The following is a 24,341-nucleotide window of genomic DNA, read 5'->3' on the forward strand; positions in this document are numbered from 1 at the left end:
AATCAAAGAGAGTTGAACTCATGACAATGTTGTGAGGCGTGGTCCTTGCCAACTGAGCAATATGCCACAATTCCATGCAACTTTTCGTGGGCAGCGAGCGATCTATGATGTCATTTTTATGGTCATATTATTTGTATAAGTTGTACTTAAAATTTTTGTGAGGTTAGCAAAACCTTCTATTCAGTTTAAAAATATGAAAAAAAAAAAAATTTAATCCGAGTAAAATAAGATGCGGGCTATATTAAGGGATATATGGTCCAAATATCTAATAAATCAAATGGATAGATAAGAGACTGCTAGCATATCCTATACCGTTTGCTCAAAGAAGCTTGTCACTAAATCATGTATCTATATATGCCTCGTCTTTTCTCCAATCTTTGGTTTTTGCACTGCTTTGCTCTTTTGAGTCTCAATGGTATTATTCCAAATTAAAATCTAATATTGCTTTGCTATATTCATCCTTTGTAATTGATAACACTAGATAAGACCTTTAGATTTTTTTGGTTGAAGCCTTAGAATTGATAACACTAGATAAAGCCTTATGACATGATCATAAACATTTAAAGTAAAAGATTTCGGTGTTGGGATTCGGGTAGAACTCACATTTATAGATTAGCAATTAAAAAGAGAATGTGTAAGTCCTTATAAACCTTCACATCAGGCTATTCAAATCCGATAATACGAAGAAAAGGGCAATACAAAAAGGAATCACCCTCCTGACAGGCGTACTATGCTTAATACGGACTTGACAGCTTCATTGTACAAAGACCCCAGCTGAGATCATATAGTGAAATTATTGTTGTCACGTAGAACCACTGCAATCTCCTCCTCTACCCCCGTCCCCCCCCCCCCCCCCCTTTTCCCCTTTTTCCCTTTTCATGTAACTGCACACATGAGGTTCCATGGTCTATATGAAGGTTTATCGTCCATAATGCAAAGTCCCATATGTATAATCCGGGATTTGAAGCCATGGGATTCTAGGTTGATTCTAAGGTTCTCATAACATGCCAAGTTCTCCTGTTTATGGGATTAATTAGGTCTTTATATGGAGGGAAATTTTTGGGAATAGTGCCAGTGTAACTCAAACCCCCACCCCTCTTCCATCATCTTTTCGCAATGATGATGTAATGGAATGCATTTGTTATTATTCCATTAGTGGAATCCTAAGAAAAATTACCTATAATTTGGCCCCTTTTTGGATCTAAATCGGGTTTGGCTCCCACCATTGAGAGCTTAAAGAAGACTCAAAGTCCTTTCTTAAAGAGCAAGAGGATCAGAATTACCATAAGTCAAGGGCTGTGTGGATAAAATATATAATGCTTAACAAAATTTGAACATCAACTGAATTGCCTTGTGAGTGATAAAAGCTAGCAAATGCAGCCAAACAGAATCTAGGAGAGTCGCATAATTAAACCTATAACTATATTAAGATCCCTAGTTAAGAAGCTTAATGGGAAGAGTACGAAATGCTTACCCGAAACTTAGCAATTTCATTAAAAGATATTCTTAGTGAGAGTACAAATTTGTAATTTTATTAAAAGATTTTCTTAGTGAAAGTTCAAATAATTTGTTATTTTAATTTTTTGCCCCTCCTAGTATCACAGCACACTCCTTTTAGTGAGAGTACAAATTTGTAATTTTATGTGCACTCCAAGACAAAAATGACATTAAGATAAGAATACTTTCAAATTATTTTGAATTTCTTTTTCAACTTGTGTTTTAAATTTTTGGGAACAAGACAAAAAGATTACAAGTTCTAAGCACACCTATAAAACTGTCACTCAGATGGTCCCTTTAATTACATGGTATAAAACCCTTACCTCTCCACATCGTTCTATATGAAAATCTCACCGATAAGCAGATGTGTATTGAGATTTTGAGAGACCTACCACAGTTACGTGGACCCATTGTCCTGCCACATGCAAGGTGCTAACATATAAACATCTGCTTGTCCTCCCCAAGAATTAGTCGAGGTGCAAGTAATCTAGCCCGAACACCTTGGTTAACAAAAAAAAAAGGCTATTTTTACTTTTCAGATACATGACACCAGCTGATAATTATTCTTAGGCTTGTCCACCCATTAAAGAGCAAAGAGGCTCCTCGGATTAGTTTAAATTGGTCCAGAGCAGTTCCTATATCAAGGGCCACTCCTGTTAAAGCTGAATCCATACATGATGGAAGAGAGAAGACAGTTAACATAGTTATATCTGATAACATGACCAAACATGACTAGCACATCAAATGCTCTACTGATCTGTGTAAGTACAGTATGTGGCTTTCGCATGCTCATCTGCATGAGAGGTCATGTGTGGATAATTATCACTCTTTGACAACTGACTGTCATCCTGTGGATTTTCAAACCAATCACTTGGTCTTGAATTAAGCAGCAGTATTTCCATTCTAGATTGCAGCCACGAACATCAAGTGGATGGCTTCAGCTGACAACTTGCAATATGTGTTCCACTGGGTTAGAAATGGATTCCTTATATCCCGTTCAACAATGGGTCGTCATCATCCGGATTTTCAAGAGCAACCACATGATTTCTAAATGAAGCAGCAGCATTTTCTCTTTCATCTAGATGTCCAAGCCTGTCGAAGACAATGGCCATCAAGTAGAAGGCTTCGGCCGCCAATTCATGATACTGTGGTGGGATCAGCATTGTCGTCTCATCAATGATCATAATCAAGATAAAAAGTTTAACATATAGACATCAAACTATGTAACCAAGGAAACTCCAGGTTTTAAATTGACAAATAGGTGAACCCACCCTTTAAATAAATTACACCTTGGCTACTGAGCAGAATGGACTTAATCGAACAAAGCAAAGCTGAAATATGTGCACATTCAGAAAGTTATGAACATGATGGCATTCAATGAAGTGATCGGATGATACACAGAACCCTTAGGTGGCCTCACCACAGCAGGATATATCACAAGATTTGCGCTCTTTTCTTGTTTAACTGAATGTACGGTTTGTACTTTGATGGCAAAGGTAATCTGTGTCACTTCTGTTCTTTAAAATATATAATACCATTGGATGTGGGCCTGCAAATATATACACTGTGTTGATGGTGACTAAACCCCATTATTTGAATATTCTTTTCCAAGTTACAGATTGTTGCATGTCCATAAAATGAGGGGAAACCTTCTATAAAAATAGAGCATCTCAAGCTTCACAGAGATTTTTCTTCTTGAGGAAGTCCTTGTCTAACTCAAAGGAGATGGTGCATGGTTGGTGGTTTTCTCTTTTTCAATTGTGAGTCATTAAATGGGTTGTTTCTGTCAATTTTCTGCTGGTCATTTCCAGAAGGCCTGAACTGATTTAGCAAGATTTTAGAGCAATTTGAAAGTCTATTTATCTTATTTTTTTCCCATGATACATATTTTGCAACTCCAAGCTATATTATGCAAGTAATAAGCAATTTCAATAGGACATCAGTCTGATGACATTTCTATTTTACAATGGTCAACCAGATTAGAAATTTTATTTAGAATATATTTCTTAAACTGATATCGATATTTATTTGAGAAGGGGGTTGACCCTCATTGCATTGTATGAGCTTGTTTTTTTTTCCGTTCTGACAAAGAAATTAAGTAGAGGGAGTTAAACATCGTAGAAATGGGGAGAATTTGGTGTTATTCTGAATATTTGGATTTTAGAATTGAGTTTAGTTGAGTCAAGGTATAACCTTTAACCAAAGTGCCAGTGCTTTACCTATCCACATTTTTACTATGGCCGTATATTGCTGCCATTTCTACTGCTGTTTCCTCTCTATTCTAGGAAAATCTTGGTAGGATCTGTTCCATCTGGGGTAATAGGCTGGCATTACAGAATTCATAAAATAATAGCATACTGAAATAAATATTTTAAGAATAACAAAGCCAGGGTTACCTTTCGACATGGCATATCTGCACAAGATACCAAAATTACATAGTAGCAACACAAGCTAATGAAAGCCAACTGACCTCTAAAATTTCAAGCTCCTCAGAAGCTTGCCTTAGAGAATCCACCACAACCTCAGGATCTTCAGAAACTGAACAATAAAAAGAAAAAAGACAATATAAATAAGCATGGGATGCATGGAGACAATATCTGAAGTTCTGACAAATATGTAAAAAACATACAAAAAAATTACAATGATTCATCACCATCATCCAACACCATGTTGGCATGTCCCCAACAATTAAGGGATAGCAATAGGATACCAATTCAAACTTTCCATTGCATCATGTGACATAAAATGCCATTTTTCAGTTTTATCCAACATGAGTTATTTTTTTAGGTTTCAAATATCTAGTAAATTTAACTATAATAACTTTCTATCAAGTCACCTGTTGCTGGAAACAACCTCTCTTGCCCAGAAAAATGACTTGTAATTGCAAGAAACCTAATCCCTTTTGCTAAAGAAAACATACCTCACCTAGCATGATATCTGAGAAAACTAAAGCTTTTTTTTCTCAAGGGCAACAGTATATAAGTATATTTAACAAAAAATAATTGTGATACACTTGGTTGTCTTAGTATTTAAATAGTCAACAATCTGAAAACATAAACAAAACTAAACTTTGATAATTTACTCCTGATTAATATTTCCAATAAATTGAATGTTGGCAATATGCTCTGTCAAAACTAGTTAAACATTTATATTTTATGTGCATGGTGATTTTTAATAGGGATGGTTGGTTCAATTTCCAGTTAGAAATTGGGGTTCAGGCAAAAATATATGAGAATGTATGATGAAAGGAGATTGAAAGACTTGTGCATCTTCATATTATTCTTGAGGCGGCTAGAAGGATCTCCATTTGGCTTTTATTGACCTGGAAAAAGCCTATGCCAAGAGTCCCCAGAGATTTAATTTAGCATGTCCTTGTGAAAAAAAGGGTATTAAGTAAATATGTGGATGCAATTAAAGATATGTATGAGGGCATGGTGACTAGTGTGAGATCGGTGGAGGGTCAGTGCAAAGAATTACCAATTACGATTGAATTATATCAGGGATAAGCTTTAAGCCCTTATCTGTTTGTGATTATCATAGATGAGTTAACCAAGGGAATTCAAGATGAGGTCCCGTGGTGTATACTCTTAGCCGATGATATTGTTTTGGTGGATGAGACAAATCCAAAGATTAATGCTAAGTTAGAGATATGGAGATCAACCTTGGAAAAAGAGGTTTTAAGATTACTAGATCGAAGGTGGAGTATAAGAGTAGTAATTTTAGTCACACTTTGATGGATAATGACATGGTGAAGATTGAAGAGAGGGAGATACTGCAAAGTGATTATTCTAGATATCTAGAGTCAACCATAAATAAAGAAGGTGATAAAGGATGATGTTTTACAAAAAAAATAAAATGGGATGGATGAAGTGGAGAGGTGCAACCGAAGTACTGTGTGATCGACGTATTCCTTTAAAGCTTAAAGAAAAGTTCTATAGGACTGTTGTACAACCGGCTATGATGTATGGAGCAGAATGTTGGGCAGTTAAAAGTGTCATACAGAGAAGTTATGCATAACAGAGACGAGGATGTTAAGAATGATGAGAGGCAAAACTAGGAAGGATACAGTAAGAAATGAACGTATTAAAGCTGATTTGTAAACTGCCCGATCAATGACAAACTCCAAGAAAAGCGTTTGAGGTGGTATGGCCATGTTCAACAGGAGGCCTGAGAACGCCTAGTAAGGAGTGATCTGATCTCGATTGAAGGAGCTAAAAGAGCTAGAGGCAGGCCTAAAATGACTACAAGAAAAGTTGTAAGGAATAACATGCAAAGTCTCTCAGTCTCGTCCCAAGTCTGACCCCAAATAAAGCCTATTGGAGGGCAAGTGATGTAGATGCTCACTATGGGCTGAGCTATCGCAGGAAGAAAGCCCAGCCCAAGTAGGGCCATTGAACCACTTAAGCGGTTAAGTTAGTCCTTAGTGAATAAAAGCCCATTGGGCCCATCAATTTATGTTAATGAGGCCCATAAGTAGCTATTAGTGAGTAGCTAGTTAATTACCTAGTTTGACTAGGTTTCTATTGTTAGTCCTAATAGGAGTACAAAGCCTAATTTGAGTATGACTACTATTGGTGTAACTTCTGCCCTCTATTTAAGGAGGAGCTACTGTACTCAGAAATTCAGACTTGAATGAATACAAAGAATTGACGTCAATTGCTTCTAAACAGCCAAGATAGCTGTGGTGAGATGCCTGGGCCAAGATAGCCAATCCCACCCACGATTCTCTTGGTTACTTCTTTCTCTCTTTACTTTATTTCCTGTTATTAGTTTTTGTTTGCTTTGAGAACCAATCAAGGAGATTTCAGTTACTGTTCAAGTTCTTAAAGGCCAGAACCAACCAGCAAGAAGTCGACCTCCCATATCTTCCAAATCTGAATTCTGATCGGCATCCCCTTTTAAGGGTTTGTTCTAGGCTGCCAAAGGATTACTCGATCCTAGTTAGAAGATCATCCAAGAAGGCCTGCTGCGATTCTTGAGGACCTCTCTATTTCTCTCTCCAAAAGGCTGAAATCAAGAAAGTACAGAACTATCAATTCAGCCGTCAGAATTCAAGGATCTCTGGAGGTTCTGTTCCTCACCCTAGGGCCTACAATTGTAGTTTGGATCCCATCTGAGCAGCCCAGCTCCAGCCGCAGGTATCTCTCCATAACCCTAGACACAGGTCATTCTCTCTCTCCTAGGGTTGGGGCCTTGCTGGTTCTTTCTACTGCTTTGTACTTTGATCTTCTAAGTAGTTCTTCGGGGTTAATTCTGGTCCTTGTCCTACTGTTTCCCTACTTTTATTGCTGGTTTTCTGTCAAGGCTAATTACAAAGCGCTATCTGATTTGTTTGGGGTGTAATACATTGGGAGTAGCTTCCTTCAGTAATCTACTTCTACATTTGCAAGGATCCATGTAGCCGACCCATTTAGCTAAGATACTCCTGAATTGGTAGGTTGTGCCTCTTTCCTCTAAATTCCATTGTTCACCTCTCATCTCTTCATCATCCTTCCTTTTTTTTTTTTTTTTTTTTTTTTTGGACTTCAGTTTTCCCTACTTTATGGATCCATGTAGTCGATCCCATTTAGTTGGGATAAGGCTGAGTTGAGATAGATATCCATCAATAACTGCATACATAAATGAAGGAAGCAGATTTTGGGGTACCTGAAAAACATGGATCTGATAGATAACACTTTGCATCTGCAATAAAAGCCCGTGCACGTAACTCCAAACCTCCATGACCGAGGATCATTGGAAATGCCCTGTGTATGAGGGTTGATGCTCGTTTTGCATGGCTCGATCCAAGTGACAGCCACAACTCAGCAAGTACCAGAGTGGCTGATGCTTCCAGTAGATCAAGATTAAATGATTGGCAAAATGAAAGGCTGGCTAGCACATAAGGTAGGCCTAATACAGCATTGCCAGATTTCTGAAGAAAAAGTAGAGATACATGTTATTCCACATTCAAATTTCAATCCGAGAACAAACAAAATTTACATAATAGAATCATAAATGACAAAATGATATACTAAGGCATACACTTACACATCATATAAGAATAAAAAAATAGAGAAGTCAATATGAAGTTGGATAAAATCCAACTCATAGGAGAGACCACAGTATACAAAGTTTCATTTCACTTCCTTCTTGTATATATCATGGCTATTCTATACAGGCAGCTTTGACTTACTCATACTCTCCTAGTCTCCTTCAGAAAAAGAAACAAACTGACTGCTATGTGATGAATACCTTGTGGATTTCTGCAAGCAAGAGAAGAGCAGTCGCATTCTCAACCTGAAGATTGAATTTGTAACACATACAAAAGAGAGACTGTGCTACAGCTGCTGCCTGCAATGAAAACTATCTATGAGAACAGTCGGTAAAATTCCAAAGTAAAAAAAAAAAGAAGTTAAAAGGGGGGGCAGAATCCTGTGCCTACATTGCCTGACAAAAGGCTTGTTTCATCCTAAGGTCTGAGAGAAATTATTAACAATCAAAGTTCATTATAATGGCTTAGATAATTTCTTTTACCAAATAAGCCATTATTAAATGCTGAGTCATACACTGGCATGAGTAATAATAACTAACGCTTCCCCTTCCCAACCCCATAAATGTCACGCCTCCCCCTCAAGTTGGTACTCAGATATAAACTAAATTTGCCGGATCCAACTCATCCAACTCAGTATGACTCATTTACTTAGGATTTCAGCAACTTGAAACTAAGACACATCATAAACAAATCTGATCAGCATTCAACTTTTCTCTTATCTTAACAAGTGCTTGACTCTTCAATATGCGTTGTTATGTCATTCTGGACTGGATTTTGCTCAACACTTTTAGCAGCCTCATGAATACAATACAAGTTCATGAGGTCTCTAGTACATTAAGTCCCAACTTAAATAATGATGTTTTTGGCTCTAAACGCTCAAAACACCTGAAGTTGCATCGGTTCGGGACGGGGATAAGGTATAGGGATGCGACAGATTCACCTGTCATCCAAACTTATGACACGGATGTGTGCCAAGAAAAAGGAACCTAAATCTTCCTCATAAGCATGTCTAAGTGCTTGAATTTTGGGTGTGTACAAGTGATGTAGATCAACGGTGGTTGAGAGAATGTGCAACAATAATCTGTCCAGGTTCATCCCCCCATCGACAAGCCTTAATCAGAAGAAGATACAACAACAATTCAGCCTTACCCCAACTCAATGGGCTCTGCTACTTGGATCCATGCAAAATAAAGTAGGAAAAACTGAGGTCCCAACAAAATAGGAGAATGAAGAAATGAGAGGTGAGAAGTAAAATTAATGAATTGAAAGTAAGAGGAAAGAGGCACAGCCCAGCAAGTCAAAAGAATCTCAACTAAATGGGGCTGGCTACATGGATCCTTGCCCTCCAACAGGCTCTATCCAAGGTCATACTTGGGATAAGACCTAGACTATGCATGTCATTCCTCGCAACCACTCCTATGGTCATTTTAGGCCTACCCCTAGCTCTTTTAGATCCTTCAATCAGAATCAGATCCACAAGACAATATCAGTTCTCCGACCAGCTAATGATTGTTACCAGGGTGCTAGGTGTTTGGCAGGGATAGCGCCACAAGAAGCTAGCATGCCTGCACCCTTCAGCATTGGCAAATTTCACACCAACAATGAGACAGCTATATGACCAACAATGTTGTGTGGAGCTTAGTGGCTGGTCTCAAAATGCAACAGATATATAAAATGCGTAACTGATATTAAATGTTGTAGTAGATCAGTGGCAAAACCAGAAAAGACAGAATAAGAAACAAACACAGTAGAGGTGATTTAGGAGAGGCCTAGGTAGGTAACAAGTTGGAGGAGAGCCATCTTAGGTGGTTAGGGCCAAGATTTGAAATTTCAGTCTGACACCTGGTCTGGTTTTAAGAACTTTAAGATTAGGTACCCATGCATGATGCAACATGGTTTATCATCTCTCCAACAGGAAAGCTTCATTTTCCGTTCAGGTGTGCATTGGAAAAAATTGTTGAACGTCAAAAAATATGTTAGTAAACAAACCTGGCTGAACTGCTTAGCAGCAAGTAGTGTACGAGCATGGCGAAGGCTAGCTTCTGATTTCAGCTCCATGTCCACACCAGTTACAGAAGAGGCAAGTGCACCAAACTCATCACACACTTGTTGAGCTAATTTCAAATGTCCTCTGAATGGTATTAATATTATTTTCAGAAAACACATAATAGGATATTAAAAACCATGTAAAACAATATGATATCCTCTTCCTTTTTTCCTTTTCCCTTGTCCTCTGTTCTTTTTAGGAAAAGGCTGGGCACGCCGCAAGGTACCCAGCATGTGTCACCCTCTCTCCTTCCCCTTTAGAAAAGACCCCCTTGCTCTCCTGTTGTGATTGGTGCATGCCGCTAGCTAATCGAAAGCTAGTGGCATGCCCAACCCTCTCCCATTTTTCCCTTTTCATTTTACCCCATGTAAGATTTGCACTGGAGACTTAAAAAAAAAAATTGATAGCTATACCGATGCAAAGCACGCTCATGTAACAACTGCAGCTTCAGGAGCTGGATTTGAGATTTTGATAAAGACACAAACTTCTCTTCAGCCGCCTGTAGAGCAGAAAAAGCTTCTGCAGAAAATGATATGCTACATGAGATCTTACAAGCTAGAAATGATTCATCTATAGATAAAAAATAATAAGAAGATTCCACGGTTTGTTATTTCAGCTATGACATCACGAAGAGACATCCAACATATTCTTCTAAACATAATCTTTATAGAGAAGACCAAGAAAACACAGTAACAGGTGGAAGAATGAATACTAAACCTTCAAGCACAGAACTAGTTGACACTTGAGACAACCATAATTAACATATTCATTGAGAGTGAATATAAAAAGAAGATTTGGTTAAAATATGGCAAAAGGCATGATCTAAGCTGCCTCCTCTGGTTATAAAGCTAATTATCAACAACTATATAGAATGGAAATTCTGAATGCTCCAATCTAATTGTTCTGGATTCCATAGAATAGAAATTGATAATGCTACGAGATTGATCTAGACAGATTCTCCTAAGTATCGCTCCTAGACATGATTCTCTTATGTAATGAGAGCTGCCCCCTTCAGGATACTTTGCAGTAAGGCCAACCCACAAAGTTTTCTTAATCCAAACTGCTTCAACAGGAATATCTCTTCAATGGTGAGGCCTTTCTCTAAAGCTGCCGGAAGGGAAATGAGACAAAAACAAAACTAAAATGGAAACTTTTGTAATCATTACCAAAATTGATTGTGCAACTAGCTACAAAAACATTCCAAATCTGGCTAGTAAATTTTGTAACATTTAGCAATCAATTTCGTTAGGTTTGAAAAGGAAATTAAGTGTTCCACTGCAAAAGTTTATTTACTATATCCTGATTAAAAAAGCTTCCATTTTCCTTTTTAAACTATTTTCATTTCTCTTCTCTTTTCTTCACTTGCAACCAGAAAGAGACTAAGGATTCGCAAGTCATTGGGTGAGTTGCAGGTCCTCAAAAATTCTGCGATGAAAACCAAGAAGAAGGTCAAGTAGGGGAGGGGCTAACTATAGCAAGTTAGGGGCTTTTACCGAGAAGGGTAAAAAGGTAAGTTCACCCTACACCATGGGTAGTTTCATCAATTAGAAATTTAGGCCCAAATGACGTCACCACTTAACAATCCCCTGCTAAAAGACTAGGACTGCTTGTGAGTTGTGGCAAGTTTTTCAACGTAAGGGAACTTCGAGACATTTTTGACATCATGGGAGAGTGGGTTGTCTTTATAGTGTAGTACAGGGTAGGTTTGCATAATTTTCCTTAAAAGTTTTTTACTACCACACAACCAACTTTGATTGAGTTCAAAACTGACAGGTACTCAGGTATCATGCACATACTTATACACATAATTTGGGGCCTAACTGATCTGCCTCATGGAAAATAGTTTGACCACCTAAAATCCTATGGTTGGACCTAATTACTGATTAATCATGATGTACTATGCTTTAAAAAGGAGTTTGCATGAATCCTAAGCTTATCCATGCACATCTTAAGCATATCCATACGTATCTTTAGTGAAAATTGCATCTCTTAGGGTTCTCTCCGTTAGTTATTTCAGAGACGTCTCCTAAATCCACCATTCCAATACGCTGACCGATACTGATATTTAAAACCTTTCTAAAAATACCATAATCCACAGCCACAAATAATATATCATTTTATCTCAATACTCATTCGTCTTACCTTTTAACTAATTGTATTCTATAACAACAATATCTCCGTCTATATAGTGATTAGTGTCTTTAATATGTGCTATTGGGGGAACCACTAGAACAGCCATAAAAGTGCCGGCAGGGTAAGCTAGCTTTTGATTCTAGCTACTGTAAGTTAGACATTAAATTCCCAAATAATGGAGCTTTGTATTAAATTTGTTCATAGGTAAAGGCACAAGAAAATTCCATTTCTGAAGCTGTTAGACAAGACCTATAGATGCAACTTTAAAAAGTCCAGCAGTTAATAGAGAAAAACTGCTACTGCACTCATAACAAAGATGCATGGTTGATAGTGACATGCTGAAGCAATTAGCCTGACCTTTATATCCTTTAAATATTGCCAGATGTTGGATAAGTTTGACATATGCTAAAGCCACATCAGCTGAACTAGAAAACCCAAAAAGTTGCAACGATGTTAGACAAGTCTTAATTAATGATAATTGCAGGAAAATGAATAACAGAACATTAATAAAAGTTGAAAGGGACTATCCTTAAAATTGTAGTTTGTAATACCTTGAAGAATCAGAAAAGCATGTCGCATAGATCAATGCATTTAGTCGAGCTACAGGGGCACTGAATAAAAGGAAAATAGTTAGGAGAAAAAAGATAGCTCAACAACAATTAGATCTACCAAAAGTTCAATGACATGTACTATCATACAAAAAATAATTCACACTTCCTATGAAGGATGATGAAGTAGAAGCTGGAAATGTTAGCATGCAAAAATTTGTTTCCTAGGAAAATAAAGATTTTGTTTTTGTAAATTAAAAATAAAATAAAATTATGCAGCAAATGTATTCAACTACAAGATTGTCAACAGAAACACACCAAAAATTTCACTTCAGCCTCTTTCAGCTCCACCCAACAATACATGGATTTTTCAGAAAAAACGACAACCCATAGGGTGCAAGGATAATGAATTGAACCCAGACGAAATACCATAACAATAGCAATGATGACAGGATGATGATTTATGTTGCCTGGGCATATCAAAAACAAGGACAACAACCATGTTTGATGCTTCTTTTCTGATAAACATAACAAAACCGATCCACAAAACCCAACTGAGAATAAGGTAGAGCAGCAATATATAATAAATAATACAATCAGAACTAGCAACATAAATAAAAAAGAAACTAATATACTAGCAGAAAATAGAAAGGGAGACAATGGATTTGCAACTCCAAATCTAGGGCACAAGCTCCAGATAATATAGACTAATCAAAAAGCTAACCGGCTGCAGCCACCACAAGCTCTAGTCCTCAAATTGAGAAGTCAATGAATATTTATTCCCATTATTTTTTGGATGAATCTGAGTTGCTTTATCTTGAAGGCTCATTTATTCCCATTATAAAGTGGTATCTTTGAAGCACTTTAGTATTCATCCCATTATTAATTACAGCAAAGCTCAAAAAGTACACTGGTAATATATAATAGCAACGATTAAGTACACTGGTAATATATAATAGCAACGATTAAGTAACAAGATTAAGAACTCACAAAATCTGATACCATAGTTCTCTCCAACAACCAGGTAACACAAATGACAATTAGCGGCAATATGGAATACCTAAACTCTAACTAGAGTTAGGTTCAATTGCTAGTAAGGGCAGATTAGGGTTTAGGTTTAGGCATTGAATTCTAGAACTCAAACTGATGAATGAAAAGCGAACTGTGTTTGTCTGAGTTAGGTCAGAAACAAGAAAATTCAATAGAATTTAAATTAGGGGTAGAAGTAGGGCTTGATTGAGAGAAAATTAATTAATTTTGATCTAGGGCTTGGATGAGCCTGAAACTCCCGTCAAGTTCACTTCTCGAGTAGCCCTAACAGGGGCTTGAATATGGCAGGAATCTCTCAAAACTATGGAGGGTGCAATAAGATTGATGTAGTGGTCACAAGTTGGGTATGTCTAGGATTCTGAAATTAGGGTTTATGATGGATCAATGGCAAAGATAATGGGTGAAATTAGAAGGCCAACAGAGTTGAATACAAAATCGATATGAAATCAAAGCTTACCTGCCATATAGCTCCCAGGCAGTGGCCCGGAGTAGATATGATGCACCAGCTAATTGCATCACATATCCAGGAATAGAACTTGGTTGTGAACCAAACTGGAAAGCATCGCAAGAACCTCCAGGTTCATCCTCATGAGACAGAACTGATGAAGCCATAGGCTTTTGTAAGCTCTTTCGCCATGCAGTACTAAATGCACCATCAATTGTCAGTGATGCACCATCTGATCCAAATTCGATTAGCAAATAAGAACTTAATCTCAGTTCCTGCAGTAAACCCACAGCAGAAATTTGGTGACTAGTTTCACACATATGATATCTGGGAATGTGTAAAGAGCAAAGACCACAAGTATCAATTCCGACCACAAGTATCAATTCCGTTCTCACTACCTTGCAAACATCACTTGGACATGTTTTGAGCTTCATGGAAGCTTTGGGACCAAATGAAAGCAATGCTCTTTTCACATGCTGCAAAAAAATTGCACTTATCGGTGAGACAGAAAATAATTGTTGCACCACAAAAATGAATATAAGACAACACTAGAATCCTTAGTCTAGAACTAAGTTCAACAAATGTTTCACATGCATCTCTATTGTTAAATCTTCACAAATTATAAGACATAAAAAAAAACCCCCAACAACAACAACAATAAGAAAACAACATAGAAAAATGTTCTTGATGAAGCAGAAGAGGCAGGCTTTTAAGTAGCATGCTGGGTGGACACAAAAAAAAAGCAGGGGTGTTGTACAATAGAGATGTGTATCCTCCGATGAATGTGTTGGAACGTTGTCGAAGACATGGATCACATCTTCTTTGCTTGCCCCTTCACCTCTGCAGTTTGGAAAGGTCTTCTAGGCAAATGCTTGCCAAGACGAAGAAACATTCTCCCTTTAGTGAGAAAATGGATCTGGGTGGACATTATTTTATGCTAGGAAGTCAATCTGTGATATCATTGGTAAGCTAGTTTGGTTGCCGCCATCAATCATATCTGGAAGGAGCATAACCTCAAAAGATGGTCATCTAGATCTAGATCCTTTGACACATAGTCGTCAAGGCGCTGCCATGGTAGCCAGCGGTTTGTTTGGGATCTGGGCACCTATCTCCTTAGTGTAAAGCGTTAGTCGGACACTTACTTATGCCAAATATCATTTAAGTAAATGTTTACATTTTACTTAAGATGTTATTCATAAATAAGCAAATACCACGTATTTGAATCCAACAAAAATAATTTCAAAATAAAATTCCAAAAGGATGAAAATTCAATCACCCAATACAAGAACAAAAATTGGATGTTTGGTTATAGGGCGATTCTCAGCTTTCAAATGTTGGGGTTTCACAATTTGAAAATTTCATAAATCTTATCAAGGTAAAAAATTCCTAAAAGCCGGAAGTGCAAGACAATAATCTTTTGTCTTGATGTCCATAAATTTGCTTTCACATGAGATTTTAACAGCATTTGCGCACATTAGTTTGACCAGAACATAATTTTGTATCACGACTAAGATTTAAGTAATCAAGACTTGTTGGGATTTCAATAGGACCTTCAGAAAAGAGAACAACAAAAAATAAATAAAATCAGTGTAAAATATTTATCCCATTAATCAAATACCATCATCAATAATGAGAAACAGAGAAAGATACATTAAATAAATTCATTACCGTTATATTGAATTTTGCCATTGCCAGCCGATTGGAGGCTACAAGCAGCGGTAGCTTCAGGCTTTCTGCTCTCTTTAGAGACCTCCGTAGTAACACAAACAATTGTTGTTGGATAGACAGTGAAGTACCAATACTGGTAACTGGTGAATGCGACGAATCAATTATACCCGTTGTGCTTGAGATACCGACTTCAGATAACAGGTTGCAAATAGCTGTCAAGGTGTAGGCAAGACAAGTATCATTATTGTGCTGCAAATGAAAGGAATTGATCAGTCACTCGGTCCAGACCAGAAATAAGCTCATAAGAAAATCAGATACAAAAAATACAAAAGCATAGTCTAAATTTTTATGAGAGGATGAAACATTCTGGAGTTCTGTCATATATGAAGGTAACATCTATAGTTTCCTTGTCGCATACAAGATTGCTTGAAAAATGAGATTATCAAGCACCTAAAATCCTATTTCAGTCCCGCATCAAGTTGACCCCCCCCCCCGCATAGTGATTCTATGAATCATGCACGTAGGTAGGACCCTTCATCCTGATTGGTAGATCATGAATAACCAAAAAAATAAATTTGCAACCAGGTGTATTGCGCTTTCCCTTGCCCAGATGTTCGCCTTTCTAAGTCAAGCAATGACCCGCCGAAGACTGGATCAAACTCAACATTTTACCAAAAACCTGAAAGAAAAAAAAAAGCTCAACGTTGACCAGGGACACCAGATTGCAAGAGGATGATAGACAAAGACACTCAGTGGGTCTCCTTGCGAGGGAGTAAGGAAGGCATTCAGGGGAAAAAATGCCTGCACATAAATTAGGGCACTTTGAAATTCTCAAGGGAGGTGCTGAGCAGAAGGTAATACTATGACAAACCCACCCGAGTGTATAGCCAATGTCAAACATGGATATACATTCACTAAGAAACCCCAGATCATTAGGGATTGGAGGTGTAATAAGGAGGTTGTATGGATCAGTTATTGGAACTTTTAAGGACTGATTGAAGAAAGGAACTCAACTAGAACAGAGATGCTGGCATCAAAGACTAGAGTTGAACTGTTAATCGAGAAGGGATTCAGTTACACCACAACTGAAGCCTGAAAGAGATTCAGCGAATGTACTTTAATGGACAGACACAGGAACCATGGAGGTACACCCACTATATTAGACCCATCGTATACATTTTCTCTCAGATTCGGGTCCAGTTTCAATGGAAACCAAGAAGGGCCAAGTGGCAGACAACTTGCCAAAGCAGGTGGTACTTCATCAACAGCTATGTCATGGAAATGCTATTCATTTATAACAATTTCATATTCCAAATTTAACTGTTTATATTGAAGTGGGAACTATATAATGTTTTTGCCCTCGTTTGTGAGGGGGTAATGTTGTTCATCTGTACAATCTTATGTTCATCAATAAAATTATTGCTACCCATCACAATCCCACCCCACCCCCACCCACTCCCCCCCCCCCAAAAAAAAAAGGCTACAGTTAAAGAGGAGTGTGATAGCTTCTTTCAGAGAGCTGAAATTAAAGAAGAATGTGGTATCATCATGGATGGTGTGTTGAGAAAAGAAGGAGGCAAATGCAATTGGAAAAACTGGTGGGCCAAAAATCAAGCTTCAGACAAGGAAAATTAACCATTTAGTTCTCTCTCCAGTTGGTGAATGTCCAGGGGTCCATCTTTTGGGTCATGTGAGTAGTTTGAAGTGTCTGGTTCTGTCCAGGTGGCAATAGGCTTAGGTGCATAGTTCTAGATTGGTTTATTGTGCAGTTAGCCATCTTGTTCTTTTTCTTTTCCAGATCCCTCCCCTTCTGTTCTTTCACTCTTCCAAACCGAAACAAACTATGGAGAAATGGAGGGAGCCATAAAGAGGATTTTGCCCACTTCAATAGCAAAAACCCTCGAAAATGCCTTGAGATTGACTCCCAGCCCAATTTTTTGGCCACAAACCTCCAATCTACTGCTGGACTCTGGTGACTCAAGGCCTTGCATACAATTGTAGAGCATCGAAATCAACATTCGAATGTTCTTGAAGCATCTTTTGTTCAATTTCCACCCCCCTCCGATGGTACATTCCAATTTTGAAATTAGATTCCCAAAAACTTACCTAATTTCTCGTAGTTTGTAGCTCGGATTGAAGGAATAACATTATACAATCACGGCAATGATATCTTATTTGTATGAAATCATGTTGGCAAATGGATTTGGTAATTTATTGGAATTGGAAACTTTCTTGAAACAAAATTTTCAAAAAACTAAGGTCAAAAAAGCTTGGTTGAGGCTAACTTTCTTTTATATCTTACGCATATTAGGCTGATCTACAAATTAATGCAACAGGCCTTGAATTTTCAGCACAAGAATTACTTTTTTATATTTTTGGGTATTAAAAATGTTTTTAAATTCACAAAAAAACAAAAAAAACAAAAAAACAAAAAACAAAAAAACAAAAAAAACAAAAACAAAAAACCAAAAAACCAAAAAAAAAAAAGAGGCCGTCCCAATGCACAAGGCTATCGCCACTGCCTGGTCTGGGGAAAGGTAGATTTGCAGCCTTACACCCACTTCGTAGAGAGACTGTTTCCCAATTTGAACCCGCAACCACCAGATTGCAATGGAGCAACGTTTCTGTTGCACTAAGGCCCACCCTCTGATTATAAACTTCAAAAATTTTAACAAAATAGGGATGTATGTTCTGTTTTGGGTTGAAAATGCATGAAAGTTTATGAAAATATTAGTGTATGTAGAAAAAGCAACTCAGTGCATGAGGCTCCAGCTATTACAGGGTTGGGGAGGGGAAAATAGGGATGTATGTTCTGGTTTGGGTTGAAAATGCATGAAATTTTATGAAAATGTTATTGGTGTGTATTTCAACTAAATGGAATGATTAATGTGTTGTCCCATAGTTACTTATTGTTGATTACGTAATAGTTATTTTTTATAATATATTAGAAAATATATGACTAATACAAAAAATAAAAAATGGCTTCAGTTGTTATAGAAGAGCTAATTGCTGTATGCTTGTATGTTTAGGGTAGATTAAAGCTCAATAAATTCTTGAACCATGACGGAAGTAATATTTGTAAACAATGTACATATTGTGGCACAAGGATGAGTAGTGATGTGGCTACAAGATTGAAAGAGCATTTGGCAGGTGGCTTCAAGAATGTGAAGCAATGCACTTACTTCTTGGGCATTTCTAAAGATCAGTAAAGTCTATTTCTAGCTTATTGATTCGATAGGATAAGATACTTGCATAATGGAAGATGACGGGGAATGGAAACATGGCATTCCGATGTGTAGCGATGTACAGAAAAAAAAATGTAACTATTGTGGCACAAAGATGGGTAGTGATGGGGCCACAAGATTTAAAGAGCATTTGGCGGCCGGCTTCAAAGATGTGCAGCAATGCGCATACTTCTTGGGATTTTCTCAAGATCAGTACATGTCCAATTCTTGCTCAAGAGAAAACACTCCAACTCCTCTAGTTAATCAATTTGTCATCCCTCTTTGACTTATTCTTCCTTTTATTTCTAAAATAAAATTTCTAGATCTTGAATCTTGAATTCTGCACTTCAAAAGACCATGAATATTAATTCTAATCCAACAGCCAATTGGTCAAAACTAACCAACCATCCACATGGCTGAAATGGTGGACCATTTCAATAAGCTTCTCAAACAAGACGTTGAAAACCAAAATTTCCCAACAGCCAGTCTAAGTTCAGTCTTCAGTACAAAAGTTCAAATAATCTCTAATTTTGCCTATATTTTTGAAAGAAAAAAAGAAGGAACACAAATTCTCAAATTTCGACCTTCAATCATGAACTCTCCGACATATTCCTAGGATTTTCCAGTTCAAAACCACTATTTTTGGGTTCGCTTCGGTTGAGGAATAAATTGAACACCAATGTAGCTAGTGACAACAACAAAGAGCAAACTCAGCCTTATCTCAACTAAATGGGTCGGCTACATGGATCCGAGCACAACTAAAATCTAAAAACATAAATTAACAACATTACCTGTTGGGAGGCCCGAACAGCTTCAGTTAGAACCTGGGAAGTGGGAAGTATTGAGAAGATTGAGTTTAGGAAAGCAAATAACAAGAAAAAGGCAACAAGTACCATATTAGTTTGTTTTGTCATACAACTCCCTAACATAATACCTCCAATGATTGCTTAGGATGCCCAAAATGGCAATGCATCACACCCAAACATAATAAAGCAGTTTCATAGTTTCCAAAACTGCTGAAAGAAGAAGATGGAGCAGTATCGATTCCTTCTGCCCCTGCACTTTTATGCCAATACAGTTATGTTAGAAACAATCATCTCATATCAATAGTTCCAAAGGTACAATGGAAAGTTGGCCCTCGCCTTTTCATAGTTGGAAACACCTACCAGGATAAGATCAAGATCACCATCTCTACACACACTCACACACACACACACACACACACACACACACACACACAAAACATATACATATATTGGATAGAATGGAGAGAAGATTTTGGGTTAGAAGATATCTTTCAAAGAATGGGAGCTTTAACTTAATAAACAGCACTAGGTGAAATATTCCTGCTTAAATTACTTCTCTTTTGAAGACTCTTTTGAAGACCAGGATAGGTTGCAGGAGGACACAGAATTATTACAAGATTACCTATGCCAGGAAAAGAGGGCAGAGAAGAAACTTTATCACACAGGAGTGGGTATATAGAGCAAAAACCTTTGTCATTTCAGTCTTTCAAGGTATGACTATAATGAGAATGATAATCAGAACTCTTCTAACTAAAAATGGCATAGGCAGTTTAGAGAGAAATACTCTCTTTTAAAACAAAGGTTTTAAAATTTTTCCTAATTATGTGGTGTTTAAGATATTCAAAGAGGCACAGAGAGAGTTCAGACAACTTTTGGTTTAGCTCTAATGAAGAATTCATCAATAGTCCATTACTGAACTGATGTGCAAATGACTAACATAACTGTGATGCTTTAAATCTTAATCTAGCCAAGTCAAATTCATCAATGAAAAATTACTGGTGAGATTTCTAAGGAAAAAGAGCCCCACACTTTAGTGGCTAAGTGAGGCCTTGGACCTGCATGGAGGAACTAACAGTTTTGCATCAGACAAAGATGTTGGCAAATTAATGTCAAGTTATCCCCAACCAGAAAACCAGCAAGAGACTAGTACTTAACAAGATTACAGAACAGAGTACAAAACCAGCATATGGATAGAGTTTGTAACTCAGAATAGACAAGAAATCAGGTCAAGTAGTCTATTACTGTAAAGGAATAGACCTGCAGGATTTTGTAGAATTCTGATAACAGAATAAAGACTTACGATGTATTTTCTGTTCTGGACTCCTCGATTTGGGGGCAGGTTTTTGAGGTTATTGTTAGAACAAACACCAAGAAACACAAAAATAAATGAACAGATTCATGCAAGACACAGAGATTTAAAGTGGTTCACACACCCATGTGATGTGCTACATCCACTGGAGAAGGTGAAGATTTTTCACTATGTAATTAAAGAAAGATTACAATGGAGATCTCTCAAGAACACCCAAATTCACGGCAAGAACTTTCGCCCAGAAACCCTAACTCGAAAATCACCCAATCTCACCTATTTGCACAAGAAGACAATAGAACAAATATATACACGTATCAGCCCCAAGCCCTCTTCTACCATTACAGGCCTCAAGAAAAAAGAAAAAATTTTCCATTAGGGTCGCCACCAAATATGCCAGAGCGGGTCAATCTTCGAAACGGGTAAAGAATTCGAGACACAACAGTTATAGATGATATTGATGCAATGATTACTTTCTTGATTTTCCATTGATAACCTTCACCATAGTCAAATCCTCCCTCTCCAAACAATGGAGGTCTCATGGTTCTATGAACATGTAGCTTCTCAACAATGGAATCTTCCTATTCAACTTCTCTGATGAAGATGACAAGTTGTGTGCTCTTGAAGGAGGCCCCTGGCGGGTTGGGAAAAAATCCATTTTTCTCCATTGATGGGATCAGTAAACTCAGCTCAGCAAAGTAGACCTTCATACCATCCCTCTTTGGATAGCTCCCCCTAATCCCCTCTTCACTAATAGTGTGAGAAAGGATTGAGCATCATAGGCTCAGTGGTCGGCACTCCTTTGTACTCGGACAAAAGAACTCAAAAAAAGGATAGCATAACCTTCGCAAGATATGTCTCGGAGTGTTGGCCAAAGCTTTCCCTCCTACTATTGTGACGGTGATGAATGATGATGAAGGATACTCCTTCCACCAAAATATCTACTACAAATCGTTCACCCCACCCCCCAAATGTTTGGTATGCAAGGTCTTCGGTTTTTCTATGAAGTCCTACACCCCAAAAGTTCTAATAGCCTCTAAAGGTCATGTTTCTATTCACCCCAGCCACAGCAAACAACACATCCACCGCACTCCGGCAGATTGATATACCCCCCTTGCCATAATTCCATGGCAACTCACATCTCTTGTGACCCCAATCATGGCCGGAGGTGGAGTAGAAACCGACGTACCCGCAGCAATCACTGCCACTCTAACCAAGCGAAGACTCCTCTTATGATCCATTGGTCCTTGGGGACATTACTGCCAGACAAAACAGATTTGACGTGCTGAGACCCCGGATTCGCGTATGGAAGACGATAACCCCCTGGCTTGCCTGCAGCTCATCTACAACCACTGACAACCTCTATGACCAGCTCCCTCTTTCCATCTCGTAGATCGAAGGGTCTGCCTTGCATGTTACTCCCCTACCAAATCCCTAGCCTTCCCCTATTCTTCGACTACATCTAACACAGTTCTCACCAACCCCCCTCGGGTCCCCCCCCTCAAACAAATATCCCCCATTTACCCCCTCCTATCCCTCCCCTCCTCAGTGGGGCCCTCCCTCTTTTCGAAGAACATATACTCCTTTAACACTCTAACCCAGTTGTCGAAGAAAATTTTTGTAGTGGGCCTTCCCCCCCCCCCACTTGAATGAAGCCATCAATTCCTACCCTCTTCAACCTCGGCCCAACCCTCAACCAACCTGGCCCACCCCTCAACCATTGACCATTCTAATCCAACCTCCTCTTCTCAAACCACCATCTGCACTAATCCCTTGAACCTGCATGTCCCATCTCATGTCCCATCTCGGGCAATCATCAACCTGCTCGCCACCTCCACCCTTTGACCCTCTTAACTAACCCACTCAACCCATCAAAAGCTTCTCCTTCGCCTGACAGCTCCATCTTTGCTCAGAACCTGGCAGGCCCCACCCCTGCCTCTCTTTCTCCTTCCATCGACTCTTTGTCCCACCAATCCTCATTCACCACTCGCTCCCCCACCATCAAAGAGCACTAGAGACGACATAAAAACCATCCCGCCTCTCACAAAGATCACATTACGCTTAGTTCCTCTGAGCCATTGTTGCCCCCCCCCCCACAGCCTTCTCAATGACCTCTTGGTCCATATGAAACGTTCACAGCCTGAACTCTTCAACCAAACACGCCGAGGTCCGCTCCCGCATCAAGTCCTCCCATTTTGACTTATGCTGCCTTCTTAAAACCATGGTTCCTGAATCAATCGTCTCTCATATAGCATCCTACATTGCCCCCTCATAGTCTCTCCTTTCCAACTACCTTTGCAGCCTAATACCCACATTTGGATACTTTGGAACCCCACCTCCACGTTGTTGCATCCTTTTCCTCTTCAGTGTATACACCTTTCCATCAATGGCCCAAACAATACCTTCGGTTTAGCTTTCTCCATTACCTACAGTCTCAACAGTGATGTTAATAGGATCCCCCTCTAGGATGACCTTTGCGCTATCTTTCCCCAAGTTCGCTCTCTCCCTTAGAATTGGGGGGTGACTTCAATGTGGTCAAGGCTGCTCATGAAAAACAAGTTGGCTCCCTCTCATGGAAGCTTTCAATGAGTTAGGAAAATATTAGAATGAACAATTCAAGATGGTCAGATATCAAACTCACCTAGCATAATAGAAGTGGCGAGAACAGAATTGCTTATAAGCTCAATAGACTTTTGGTCAATGAAGCTTAGTTAACCTCCTTACCCCATCCATTGCCTCTTCTTTGCCTTTCAGGCGTCTCAAACCATAGCCCCATCTCCCTCCTTGTCCAGCCCTACACTTCCTTTGGTCCTAAACCCTTTTAAGTTCTTTCACATGTGATCTCTCCATCAAGACTTTCTCCCCAAGTCAGACCTGCGTGAAATAATTCAAGTTCAGGCCTTCTCCTCTCCCCTTACAACCTTTGCCAAAAATCTCAAAAATGTCAAATTCACTCTTAAAGATTGGAACACCTTTTCGACAACATCTCTTCTCGTTTCTTTGATTCCAAGAGCAATGCAAAAGCCATTCAGTCTAGGGTGCAAATGGACATTCATAACCCCCTCCTTGTTGAACAAGAAAAGACAGCCTCCATTAAGCTCTCGTCTCTCAAAGCCCAGGAAGAAAGTTACCACAAGTAGAAGTCTTGCATTAAGTGGTTAAAGCTCGGAGACTCTAACATCAATTACTTCCACAAATCTTTGAAAGCCAGATCCAACACCAACTCCATCCCCATGCTCATTACCAAAGATGGCACCCATCTTCACAACCCAGATGACATCAAAATTGAAGCTTCGGGTTACTTCATTGAGCTCTTCAGCCTCCTCCCCCATTAATCCCATTCCCTAACTTACTTAACAAATTCATCCCCAGTCATCTCCTCCCCTCCCATCATGCCATACCCTCTAATGAGGAAATCACTATTGTTGTCCTCTGCCAACAAAGCACCCAAGTTTGATGGCTTCAACATGGGCTTCTTCTCCTCCCGTTGAGACCTAATCAAAACCATCAAAAGCTTCTCTTTTTTATCCCTCCCAAATCCAAGGGATCAACCACACATTTCTCTGCCTAATCCCCAAAAAAGAGG

General features: G+C 38.6%; 1 protein-coding gene across 3 annotated transcripts in view; it reads right to left on the bottom strand.

Moving 5' to 3' along the window:
- Positions 1-2,002: 2,002 nt before the first annotated feature.
- LOC122076562 (anaphase-promoting complex subunit 5) overlaps positions 2,003-24,341 on the bottom strand; it is a 40,709-nt gene continuing 18,370 nt past the window's right edge. For all 3 annotated transcript variants that reach the window (XM_042641927.1, XM_042641929.1, XM_042641928.1), the window contains 13 exons: positions 19,578-19,704; positions 19,435-19,467; positions 15,420-15,668; positions 14,150-14,227; positions 13,764-14,026; positions 12,260-12,319; positions 12,066-12,133; positions 9,989-10,094; positions 9,518-9,659; positions 7,729-7,827; positions 7,144-7,408; positions 3,968-4,035; positions 2,003-2,642 (listed from right to left, as the gene is read on the bottom strand). In XM_042641927.1, the coding sequence (XP_042497861.1) occupies positions 2,484-2,642; positions 3,968-4,035; positions 7,144-7,408; positions 7,729-7,827; positions 9,518-9,659; positions 9,989-10,094; positions 12,066-12,133; positions 12,260-12,319; positions 13,764-14,026; positions 14,150-14,227; positions 15,420-15,668; positions 19,435-19,467; positions 19,578-19,704 (1,717 nt within the window). In that variant the 3' untranslated portion in view covers positions 2,003-2,483. The remainder of the gene's footprint in view (positions 2,643-3,967; positions 4,036-7,143; positions 7,409-7,728; positions 7,828-9,517; positions 9,660-9,988; positions 10,095-12,065; positions 12,134-12,259; positions 12,320-13,763; positions 14,027-14,149; positions 14,228-15,419; positions 15,669-19,434; positions 19,468-19,577; positions 19,705-24,341) is intronic.

The sequence above is a fragment of the Macadamia integrifolia genome, chromosome 4 (genome assembly GCF_013358625.1).
Source record: "Macadamia integrifolia cultivar HAES 741 chromosome 4, SCU_Mint_v3, whole genome shotgun sequence".
NCBI lineage: Eukaryota > Viridiplantae > Streptophyta > Magnoliopsida > Proteales > Proteaceae > Macadamia > Macadamia integrifolia.